We start from the raw sequence: 12123 nt of genomic DNA, 5'->3' as shown, positions 1-12123 counted from the left end.
GCTAGCGGTCACCGTGTTGACTTGCCTCGCCTCGCCTTTTTCTTGCGGTCTGCCCTCTCTGGACAGTCCTTAGAAAAGTGGCCAGTCTCTCCACATGTAAAGCAGCTCAGATCTGCTTTGTTTATCATCTTCTTCTTCTTGAAGGTTGTAGTCTTCATAGGCTTATTGAAGGAGGGCTTGTTATTCCCTTTGTTCTTGCTGTAGGGTTTCTTCGCACCATGTTGGCGCTAGACTGACCCTCTCCTTTCTCGCATTATCCTTAGCTCCGAGCTTTCTCCTCAACATCAAGAGATGCTATCAGATTTTCAACTGATATCTCCTGTCTCTTGTGTTTGAGAGTTGTGGCAAAGTTCCTCCATGAAGGGGGCAACTTAGCGATGATGCATCCAGCCACAAACTTGTCAGGTAAGGCACACTTAAGGAGTTCAAGCTCTTTCGCAATGCACTGTATCTCATGAGCTTGTTCGACTACGTAACGGTTGTTAACCATCCCGATGTCATGGAAGCTCTCCATGATGTACAACATCGTCGTATCGGTTGCACCGAACTTAGCATTCAAAGGCATCCCGAGCTCTTTACCATCTGTTAAGTGCATGTACACATCACACGTACGATCAAGCAAGAATACTTAGAACGCATCCGACGAAGAGAGTATTGCTTTCCTTGAACTTGTTCGATCTTGGTCAGATATAGTTCCTTCAGGTAAACCCTTAGCAACATCGAACACTTTCGGATGAGTAAGCGTAGCATGGCCTTATACTGCCACCTCTTAAAGTGCACACCGGTAAACTTATCCGGCCTCAAAGGCATCAAGAAATCCAGCCATTGTTAACTCAGGAAATTGCCTACAATTAGGTTTTTGGATTGTTGGATAATTAGGCACAATTTCCATGATTAATTCCAGAATATTAAGCATGACGACAGTAACTACTAACATGTGAAACTCAAACATACTAGATGTAGTGATCAACATGAACAGTAGCAGAGCAAACAGTACAACATCCATCGCTAAACAGATCGAGATATGTCGCACGTACCGATCTGGTGGAGATGGCAGTGGAGGTGTAGCGGATGATGTCGCAGCAGTAACGTTGTTGATGACAACGTTGTTGACGACAGGGACGACGGGTCGAAGTAGATGGCGTTGAAGACGACGGAAGGCAGCACCGCCCGACTTGGACGGAAGGCGACCCGTGATGAAGAGCTTGAGCAGTCGTGCAGAGCGCTTCCCAAAAACCTAATTCGCCCTCTCCCGTACAGGATCGCAAGGACGAGCGGTTCCGGAGACCTGCTCTCCCGTTCGCCGATGCACGTCGGCTCGCGGGATGGAGTAGGCTACGATGGCGGCGCAAGCAGAGAGAGGTGGAAACCCTAACTCGTGTATTGGATGTATTTCTGCGGTAGCCGGACAGGAGATTATATAGGCTCGAGAAACCCTAGGCAACGTGGGCCACGCCCACATCGCACGAACGTTTCGAGTCGGTTACAGATAGCCCACGATCCGGGAGCGACCCGAACCGACTAACTGCGACGCGTCCGTCTAGGACTCTGTTCGTTTTCCTGAGCTGCAAAAAGTAAGGAAAGTCTCGGCTCGAGGCTCAATCCACTCACCACGAGCGCGGCGCGCGTCGTGACGTGTCGAGACGAGACGAGCGAGGAGGAGGAGGAGCGCGCGTGTAGCACTCCTATTCTCACTCACTTACTAGTGGTGGAACAACCCACCTTATAAGGTGGTCTAACTTCCTCCCAACTTTCCATGTGGGACTAAACTTCCCACCTCTTGCCACTCCCTAGTGAGCTGCCACCAACTTGGGCTCAAACTCACAAGGCTGCCACTATGTGGGCTTTGAGATTTATAGGAAAAACTGAAATCTAATTTGGGCCACTAAAAATGGGCCCAATATTTCAACAATCCCCCACCAGATCTCAAATCCCCATTTAGAGATTTACCAATACTCACTGCTTGTTTATATACCAGTTGTTTCAAATGAGACTCGTTAAGTTGAACTTCCGCCTAGAACCTTAAGCTACATCCACTCACACTTGAACAATGGACTAAGCCTTGAATTGCAAGTTTTGCGTGAACAGGGTTTCACTCAAAGTCATGACCAGTACATGGCTGCCAGTAGCCTACCCCGCGGGTGAAGCATATGCGTCATACTTCATGGTCTCTTCATGAGTTTACTAGAGATCACCCAAATCTCATAGATTGCGACGTTTAACAATCGGACTCATATAGGTGTGTTATTTCAAGAATGTTCTGTAGGACAGCATCTTTGCTAAAATAGCCAACATAAACACATTAAGGCTTGTTGCCAACCTGCCTTACAACAACTGAGAGTTGTGCATCTTCACATAGAGAGGGTTACATAATACTCTCCTCAATTAAACCACTAGTTTGTTCTTCCCAGGTCCTAATTCACGGGATCTCCGATCACAAAGGTTGGGTTGCCACTATGGTGTAACATCAACGGGTCTCAAACCCATCTCCCTCGATGCACTTTCTATCACATTACGTGATAGTCCCTTTGTAAAGGGATCTGCTGTGTTTTTGTCTGTTTGAATATATGTAACAGTTATTACTCCGGAGTTTCGCAATTTCCTGACAGACTTCAAACGTCTCTTGACGTGTCTTGATGACTTCGCGTTATCCTTAGAATTGTTCACTTTGACAATTACAGTTTGATTGTCACAATTCAAAAGGATTGCCGGAACAGGTTTTTCAACCACAGGCAAGTCCATCAAGAGCTCACGCAACCATTCTGATTCAACAGTGGTTGTGTCCAAAGCAGTAAGTTCTGCTTCCATAGTTGACCTCGTCAATATGGTTTGCTTACAAGATCTCCATGACACTGCGCCACCTCCAAAGGTAAATACATACCCACTTGTGGCGTACAGATCAGCTACATCTGAGATCCAATTCGAATCACTATATCCTTCAAGCACAGCTGGGTGCCCTGAATAGTGAATCACATAACTCATTGTACCACATAGGTAGCGCATGACCCTATCAAGTGCATGCCAATGATCGCACTCCGGGTTTGACATGAACCTACTCAACTTGCTAACAGCAAAAGATGATGTCGGGTCTAGTCGCGCTCGCTAAGTACATGAGTGAGCCAACGATCTGAGAATATCTCAATTGATCTATGGCAATCCTCCGGTTCTTGCGTAGTGTCACACTGGGATCATAAGGTGTTGAAGAAGGCTTGCTATCAATATAGCCGGACCGGCTCAAGATCTTCTCAACATAATGGGATTGCGTTAGAGTAATCCCACTCTCGTTCTTAATCAGCTTGATGTTCAAAATCACATCAGCTTCTCCCAGATCTTTCATATCAAAGCTCTTTGACAAGAAAGACTTGACCTCGTGTATTACTTTCATGTTTGTACCAAAGATCAGAATATCATCCACATACAAACATAGTATAACACCTTCGCCCCCACCATGGCGATAGTAAACGCACTTGTCAGCCTCATTGACAACAAAGCCTACAGAAGTTAAAGTTCTGTCAAACTTCTCATGCCATTGCTTAGGTGCTTGTTTTAGGCCATATAAAGATTTCAGCAACTTGCACACCTTTCTTTCTTCACCTTTTACTACAAACCCATCAGGCTGATCCATATAGATTTCCTCTTCCAACTCTCCATTAAGGAAAGCTGTCTTTACGTCCATTTGATGAACGATAAGACCATAGGAGGCAGCCATGGATAGTAGTACTCGAATGGTGGTAAGTCTAGCGACAGGTGAATAGGTGTCGAAGTAATCTTCGCCTTCTCTCTGTGTGTAGCCTTTCGCTACAAGCCGTGCCTTGTACTTTTCAATAGTACCATCAGGTCTTAGCTTCTTTTTGAACACCCATTTGCAGCCTACTGGCTTGCATCCATGGGGTCGTTCTGACAACTCCCAAGTTCCATTAGAAAGAATCGAGTCCATCTCATTATGGACAGCTTCTTTCCAGTCATCTGCATCTGGAGATGCATATGCCTCTGCAATGGACGTGGGAGTATCATCCACAAGGTACACAATGAAATCATCACCAAAGGATTTTTCAATCCTTCGTCTCTTGCTCCGTTTAGGAGCTTCATTGTCATCCTTCTCAGTAACATTCTCATGTGATTGTTCAAAATACTCATTAGATGTACTAGACTCAGGAATTATCTCAGTAGAAATTCTAGCAATGCTATGCATATCTTTCATAGGAAACATGTTCTCAAAAAATGTTGCATCACGAGATTCCATAATAGTATCAACATGCATATCAGGTACCTCGGATTGAACTACTAAAAATCTATATCCTACACTCCGCGGAGCATAACCTAGAAAGATACAATCCACTGTCTTTGGTCCAAGTTTGCGCTTCTTAGTAATTGGAATATTGACTTTCGCCAAACATCCCCATGTGCGCAAATACGAAAGTGATGGTTTTCTCCCAGCCCACTCCTCGTAAGGGGTTTTATCTTTATTCTTGTTAGGAACTCTATTCAGGACATGACATGAAGTCAATAAAGCCTCCCCCCACCATGCCTTTGATAAACCAGCAGTGGCTAACATGGAATTCACCAAGTCAGTCAGCGTGCGGTTTTTCCTCTCGGCAATCCCGTTTGATTGGGGTGAATAGGGAGGCGTCCTCTCATGAATAATGCCATGTTCCTCACAGAATTCATCAAAGATTTTAGGAAAATATTCGCCACCACGATCCGACCTAAGACGCTTGATCTTTCTCTCTAGTTGATTTTCAACTTCAACCTTATAAATTTTAAAGTAGTCTAAAGCTTCATCTTTAGTTCGCAACAAATAAACATAGCAAAATCTAGTCGCATCATCAATCAATGTCATGAAATATCTCTTTCCACCTTTTGTCAACACACCATTCATCTCGCATAGATCAGAATGTATGAGTTCTAGAGGTGCCAAGTTTCTCTCCTCGGCCGCCTTGTGAGGCTTCCGAGGGTGCTTTGATTGCACACAACTATGGCACTTAGAACCTTTGGCAATGGTGAAATTCGGAATTAAACTTAAACTGGATAGCCGAGACATTAAACCAAAATTAATGTGACATAAACGAGAATGCCAAACACTGGTATCATCACTAACATTGCCACATATATGGTTCACTGACTTATTACTGAAATCGTAGCGAAAAGCGGAACAAGCCTCCGCACTCATAGCCTTTACCAATAAATTGTCCAAACTTGGAAACAACTACTTTATTCGACTCTAAGACAACCTTAAACCCATCTCTGCATAGAAGGGAGCCGCTAACGAGATTCTTGTTCATAGTAGGGACATGCTGCACGTTCCTCAGCTGCACGATCTTCCCCGAAGTGAACTTCAGATCTACCGTGCCAACACCACGAACAGAAGCATGTGACCCATTCCCCATCAAGACGGAAGAATCCCGGGCGACCTGGTAAGAAGTGAACATGGATATGTCAGCACACACATGAACATTAGCACCCGTATCAATCCACCAACATGGAGATTGAAATACCGAAAGAACAGTAAAGAGATTACCGTACCCATCAGCATTGCTAGCGGTCACCGTGTTGACTTGCCTCGCCTCGCCTTTTTCTTGCGGTCTGCCCTCTCTGGACAGTCCTTAGAAAAGTGGCCAGTCTCTCCACATGTAAAGCAGCTCAGATCTGCTTTGTTTATCATCTTCTTCTTCTTGAAGGTTGTAGTCTTCATAGGCTTATTGAAGGAGGGCTTGTTATTCCCTTTGTTCTTGCTGTAGGGTTTCTTCTGCACCATGTTGGCGCTAGACTGACCCTCTCCTTTCTCAGTATTATCCTTAGCCCGAGCTTTCTCCTCAACATCAAGAGATGCTATCAGATTTTCAACTGATATCTCCTGTCTCTTGTGTTTGAGAGTTGTGGCAAAGTTCCTCCATGAAGGGGGCAACTTAGCGATGATGCATCCAGCCACAAACTTGTCAGGTAAGGCACACTTAAGGAGTTCAAGCTCTTTCGCAATGCACTGTATCTCATGAGCTTGTTCGACTACAGAACGGTTGTTAACCATCCTGATGTCATGGAAGCTCTCCATGATGTACAGTTCACTGCCTGCATCGGTTGCACCGAACTTAGCATTCAGTGCATCCCAGAGCTCTTTACCATCTGTTAAGTGCATGTACACATCACACAGACGATCAGCAAGAATACTTAGAACGCATCCGACGAAGAGAGTATTGCTTTCCTTGAACTTGTTCTGATCTTGGTCAGATATAGTTCCTTCAGGTAAACCCTTAGCAACATCGAACACTTTCAGATGAGTAAGCCAGAGCATGGCCTTATACTGCCACCTCTTAAAGTGCACACCGGTAAACTTATCCGGCCTCAGTGCATCAGCAAATCCAGCCATTGTTAACTCAGGAAATTGCCTACAATTAGGTTTTTGGATTGTTGGATAATTAGGCACAATTTCCATGATTAATTCCAGAATATTAAGCATGACGACAGTAACTACTAACATGTGAAACTCAAACATACTAGATGTAGTGATCAACATGAACAGTAGCAGAGCAAACAGTACAACATCCATCGCTAAACAGATCGAGATATGTCGCACGTACCGATCTGGTGGAGATGGCAGTGGAGGTGTAGCGGATGATGTCGCAGCAGTAACGTTGTTGATGACAACGTTGTTGACGACAGGGACGACGGGTCGAAGTAGATGGCGTTGAAGACGACGGAAGGCAGCACCGCCCGACTTGGACGGAAGGCGACCCGTGATGAAGAGCTTGAGCAAGCCGTGCGGGCGCTTCCCAAAACCTAATTCGCCCTCTCCCGTACAGGATCGCAAGGACGAGCGGTTCCGGAGACCTGCTCTCCCGTTCGCCGATGCACGTCGGCTCGCGGGATGGAGTAGGCTACGATGGCGGCGCAAGCAGAGAGAGGTGGAAACCCTAACTCGTGTATTGGATGTATTTCTGCGGTAGCCGGACAGGAGATTATATAGGCTCGAGAAACCCTAGGCAACGTGGGCCACGCCCACATCGCACGAACGTTTCGAGTCGGTTACAGATAGCCCACGATCCGGGAGCGACCCGAACCGACTAACTGCGACGCGTCCGTCTAGGACTCTGTTCGTTTTCCTGAGCTGCAAAAAGTAAGGAAAGTCTCGGCTCGAGGCTCAATCCACTCACCACGAGCGCGGCGCGCGTCGTGACGTGACGTGACGTGTCGAGACGAGCGAGGAGGAGGAGGAGCGCGCGTGTAGCACTCCTATTCTCACTCACTTACTAGTGGTGGAACAACCCACCTTATAAGGTGGTCTAACTTCCTCCCAACTTTCCATGTGGGACTAAACTTCCCACCTCTTGCCACTCCCTAGTGAGCTGCCACCAACTTGGGCTCAAACTCACAAGGCTGCCACTATGTGGGCTTTGAGATTTATAGGAAAAACTGAAATCTAATTTGGGCCACTAAAAATGGGCCCAATATTTCAACAAGTTCATTAAAGACGCATATGTGAGAGGCAATTGTCCTTCTAGAAAGAAGATTATTTTCTCCAAAGGAAAAAAAAACATATTCAAGGAAAAAAAACATACTTGGTCACGATTATTTATGCTATAAAATCAAGAAACAAAAAGTAAGATTAACACACCATAAATTTGTTAATGCGCAATATGTACGGCAATTAATTACATCAACTGTGCTACAGATCTTGAAATCGTGAACAGAAATAGGAGTGCATACGGTAGCTTCACACCACGCTAACTAAGCTGCAGCTAGCGCATCATGATATGGACCATTTGCCTGCTGCTCGCCATTTTCCCTGCTACTGTCGAGCGTCAGGGGCTGAGTATCATTCTCCTGCCGTCTGAAGTCGATGAATAACGATACAATTACATGGACTGCAATGTAGAAAAGCACGGCAATGACCAGCGCGAGGACATATACAGATGTCTTCCATCCCCTGCCGGTTCCAGCAGCATAGGCCCCCAAGAGGCCGAGCAAATCCAGCACAATCATCGTGTTCATCGCCCCGAGCCACAAACTCTCATTGTCTTTCTGCAGCGACTTGGGAAGCAGGAGGATGATGACGACAACGGAGGCGGCAAATGAAGCGGAGTTGCTGTAGAAAAATGCGAGGTACCGGGCTCTTCTATTATCGTGCATCACCGGATCGCCTGCCTCGTGCCCGACACCGTTGCTCTGCCAAGTTCCACCCGGCGGGGTTAGGCCGGCCTGGTAGGTGACACTGGCCACCAGGATGCCTAACAGCATCAGGTACTTGCGCTTGGCATGCCTTGTCCTCTTATCCTCCGTCTTCTTTGTTTTCTTCGTCTCCTTGTTTATTGTTCCCGTGTTGCCGCCCTTCTTCACCAGAAACCCCGTGAGCAGTGCGACTACAAAGAAGAGAGCCACAGCCACCAATAGGAAGATGTAGATGGATGTCTTGAGATGCTGCGTGCTGCCGGCAGCGTAGGCACCAACGAGGGCGAACAAGCCCACCCCCGTGCAAACGGACAGCGCGTGGGTTCGTATGGCTGGCCTGTACACATGCGGGTTGACGAGGAGGATGATAAGCGCAATGGACAGCATGAAGCTCACCGAGTTGGTGTAGAAGAAGGCATGGTAGCGGCGCGGAAAGTTGTACAATAGCACCGGGTCGCCGGCGTGGTGGCCAGACTTGTCGTCTTGGAGCCGGAAGCCACCGGGAGGAGTCAACCCGGCTTGGTAGGTGATGGTTGCTGCCAAGATTGCGAAGAGGAGTAACCGCTTGCGCGTCTTCTCCACCAGCTCATCATCCTCTTTCGTGCGGGTGTCGGTGTCCTTCTCTCCCAGGGTGAACAGGACAACATGTATCAGTGCGTAGACCAGGACGGCGCCCGCCAGGCCCAAGACATAAATGGAGGTGCTGATGTCCCGGCAGCTTCCGGCGGCGTATGCACCGATCAGGCCAAACAAGTCGAGCACCATGGCTACCTCCAGCACGTGGTATGAGAGTAGAAGCTTAATCTGGACCACGACGACGGCGACCAAAGAGGTCGCGAAGGCAATCGAGTTGCAGTAGAAGAAGGTCCTGTACCGCCTAGCATTTGTCGTGAGAAGGATCGGGTCACCGGCCATGTAACCATCGCCGTTGTCCAGCCAAAGGCCACCCGGTGGGTTCAGTCCTGCTTGGTAAGTGATGGTCGCTGCAAGAGTAGCAAGCAGTAGAACAAGAGAGCGAGCCTTGTCCACCGCATCCCGGACGGTCCTAATTTCAGAGGAAGGAAGAAACACAATTCAGTTACAAACTGGAATGTTTGTGTGCCAATGATTTGCAGAGGAAGAAGTGTGTATGTACCTGTCATCAGTACTCCTTTTGGTTCTCCTGTCAATGACAGCACCAAGACGTTCCAGTTTTCCTGCAGCTACAACTGACTGTATGGCGCTTCTGAGTGTCCATTTCTTCTTCTGCTCGTCCCGGACAGTCCTAATTTCAGAGAAGGGAAGAAACACAGTTCAGTTGCAAACTGGAATGTTTGTGTGGCAATGATTTGCAGAGAAGGAAGTCTGTATCTACCTGTCATCAGTACTCTTTTTGGTTCTTCTGGCAACATCGGTAAGGCCTTGCAGCCTTCCCACAGCTACACCTGATTGTATGGCGACTTTTGGTGTCAGTTTCTTCTTCTTGGACCGATGGTGAAGAATGAAGAGAGCCATTTGGAAAGCTATGCAAGCCGCAACCAGGATGACCAGATACACCGTAGTGTCGGTCTCCCTACAGCTGCCGGCGACGTACGCGACGACAAGGCCAACCAACGCGACGGTGATGAATACGTATGCCTTCCCGAGTTTGAAGACAAGCTTCTTGTCCAGAAGCACAACGATGATTTGCAGTGATGCGGCAAATGCCGTGGTGTTACCTACGAAGAACACGCTCAGCCGTATGTTGTGGCGTTCCCTGAGGATAGAGTCTCCCGGGTGGTGGCGGCCATCAGTGGTGTCCCAGAAACCACCCGGCGTGCTCAGCCCGGCGATGTAGGTGACGCTGACTGAGAACGTCGCCAGCACCATCAGGACCTTGTGCTTGCGGAGCCGTCTCTGTTTCTCTTCGTCCTGCGAGTTGGCCTTCTCCACGTCCGGCAAGTTCTCGATGGTCTTCTTGTCTGTAGTGGAGGCCCGATACATCTGAAACACGAGGAAGACGAAGAAGAGGGCTACCAGCAGCGCGGAGCAGAGGATTGTGAATCTGTCCCTGCAAGTCCCGGCAGCGTATGCCACCATGAGGCTGAGCAGGTCCAGCAGCAAGACGAACCGCAGCGGTTTGTAGATGAGCCAGGTGTATTTGTTCTTGTAAAGGAAGTCGAGGAGGAGCATAAGGACGACGACCACGAGCGAAGAGCCGAACGCTGCAGCGTTGGAGTAGAAGAAAATCAGGTACCGGCGGTAGTGGGTGTCCCGGATGATAGGTTCGCCGGCGAGCTTGCCGGCCGGTGTATCCTGCCAGACCCCTCCCGGCGGGTTGAAACCCACGGCATACGTCACCGTGGCCACTAGCGAGGCCAGCAGTAGGAGGTACTTGCAGAGCTTCAACACGAGCTCGTCGCTCGTGATCTCTTTTGTGCTTATTATCTTGGGGGTTGTTGGCTCTCCTCCAGGCTCTACTCGAGGCTGAACCTCCATTGATTGGACCGATGGCGGTAGCTAAGAGAAACTCCAACAGGTTCCTTGACGGAGAACATGGCTGTGGAGCTTGAAATATAAGTATGCAACTGCCCTTGATCAGGTTTTTTTGCAAAATTAATGAGTTGACCCATGGCCGTAGCTAAGAGTGAGTCGTCTACTAGTCTTTAAACATTACTTAAATTCATTTCGCACCTTGTATTATTGCACAATGCACATGTCTTACTTTGCAGTGTGTGGGACGACTATTGTACTTCACAAGACCTGGCCAACTGAAGTCGTCGAGATGTCCATAAGAATGCTCTAAAAGCATCCACTCTGTACGCGGTCAAGATCCAAAACTCAGCTTTCAAGTAAGAGCAGGTCTAACAAACCCCTTAAAAGGTCCAACCCCGTAAAATAACCGCCGATATACGGGGTAGGCCTCTACCCGGCCGTCTAGCAGACCCCGTAAAACAGACCCCTGTGTCGATTTTTTACAGTTTCAGCTACGGGGTGGCTTTTGGTCCCTTACTTGTACGGGGCGGGAGCCCGAATACAGGGCCAAATCCTCACTCGTGGCGCGCTGAATTTTCAGAAATCGCAACTGCTTCCACGAAGGCTGTTGGCGTGGCGGCGGCTCGGTTCGCCGGTGAATTCGCGCCGTGGGTGCCAGCGGCGGGTTGGTCGGCTTGAGGACCTGCAGGTGGGAGCGCAGGTGGGGTTGGGGAGGCGGACGAGGTGCAGCAGCGGCCAAGGCTGGCGCGGCCGTGGCGGGCGGCGGCGCAGCCGGCCGTGGCGGGCGGCGGCCGGCCGGCCGGAGCGGACGCGGCCAAGGCCGGGCGCGGCCGTGGCGGGCGGCGGCGCGGCGGCCGTGGGCGGGACGGGGCGGGCGGCCTTGGCGGGCGGGGACGGGGCGGGCGGCCTTGGCGGGCGGGGACAGGCGGGCAGCCTTGGCAGGAGGGGACGGGGCGGGCGGCCGTGGGACGACGGCGGCGGCCGGCGGGCAGGCGCGGCGGTGGGGGGCGGCCGGGGCAGGGGCTAGGCAGGAGCTGGCTAGAGGAGGAAGAAGAAGTGGAGGAAGGGGATTTTTTTAATTTGGCATATTTTCGAAATATTCCCTTTTACAGTTAGTCATACGGGGTCTGCTAGCTCGGATGATTTTTCGGCCGGTGAAAACTGAATACAGGCCCTCTACTCGCGTTTTAAGGGGTGAAAAAATACGGGGCCTGTTAGACATGCTCTAAGAGCCTGTTAGCATGTCTAACAGGCCCCTTATAACCCACCCACCCCGTAAAATTCCGGCGAGATACGGGGCAGGCGCGGTTTGGGCCGTCTAGCAGGCCCCGTATTCGGGCCGCCCCGTTTCGGTGGAATACGGGGCCCAGGAAATCGGCCCCTCCGCCCCCTACTTATACCGGGCGCAGGTGCGAGTGAGGGGTTAACCCCTCACTCGCAACCCTAGCTCCGTCGTGCGCCGCCGCCTCCTCCTCCTGCTCCGGCGAGCAATTCGTCCCAACCCCG

At 49.6% G+C, this 12123-nt stretch overlaps 1 protein-coding gene across 1 annotated transcript; it reads right to left on the bottom strand.

Annotated features, from left to right (window-relative positions):
• Positions 1–7580: 7580 nt before the first annotated feature.
• On the bottom strand, positions 7581–10747 carry LOC127317643 (uncharacterized). Its single transcript, XM_051348217.2, has 3 exons — positions 9518–10747; positions 9299–9427; positions 7581–9208 (listed from the first exon to the last, which is right to left on the bottom strand). The coding sequence occupies exons 1-3, from the start codon at positions 10618–10620 to the stop codon at positions 7723–7725; spliced, it is 2718 nt and encodes a 905-aa protein (XP_051204177.1). The 5' UTR covers positions 10621–10747; the 3' UTR covers positions 7581–7722.
• Between the last annotated feature and the right edge of the window lie 1376 nt (positions 10748–12123).

The sequence above is a fragment of the Lolium perenne genome, chromosome 7 (genome assembly GCF_019359855.2).
Source record: "Lolium perenne isolate Kyuss_39 chromosome 7, Kyuss_2.0, whole genome shotgun sequence".
NCBI classification, from domain to species: domain Eukaryota; kingdom Viridiplantae; phylum Streptophyta; class Magnoliopsida; order Poales; family Poaceae; genus Lolium; species Lolium perenne.
Note: the sequence above shows the minus strand (reverse complement) of the source record. Positions and strands in the feature narration are given on the sequence as shown.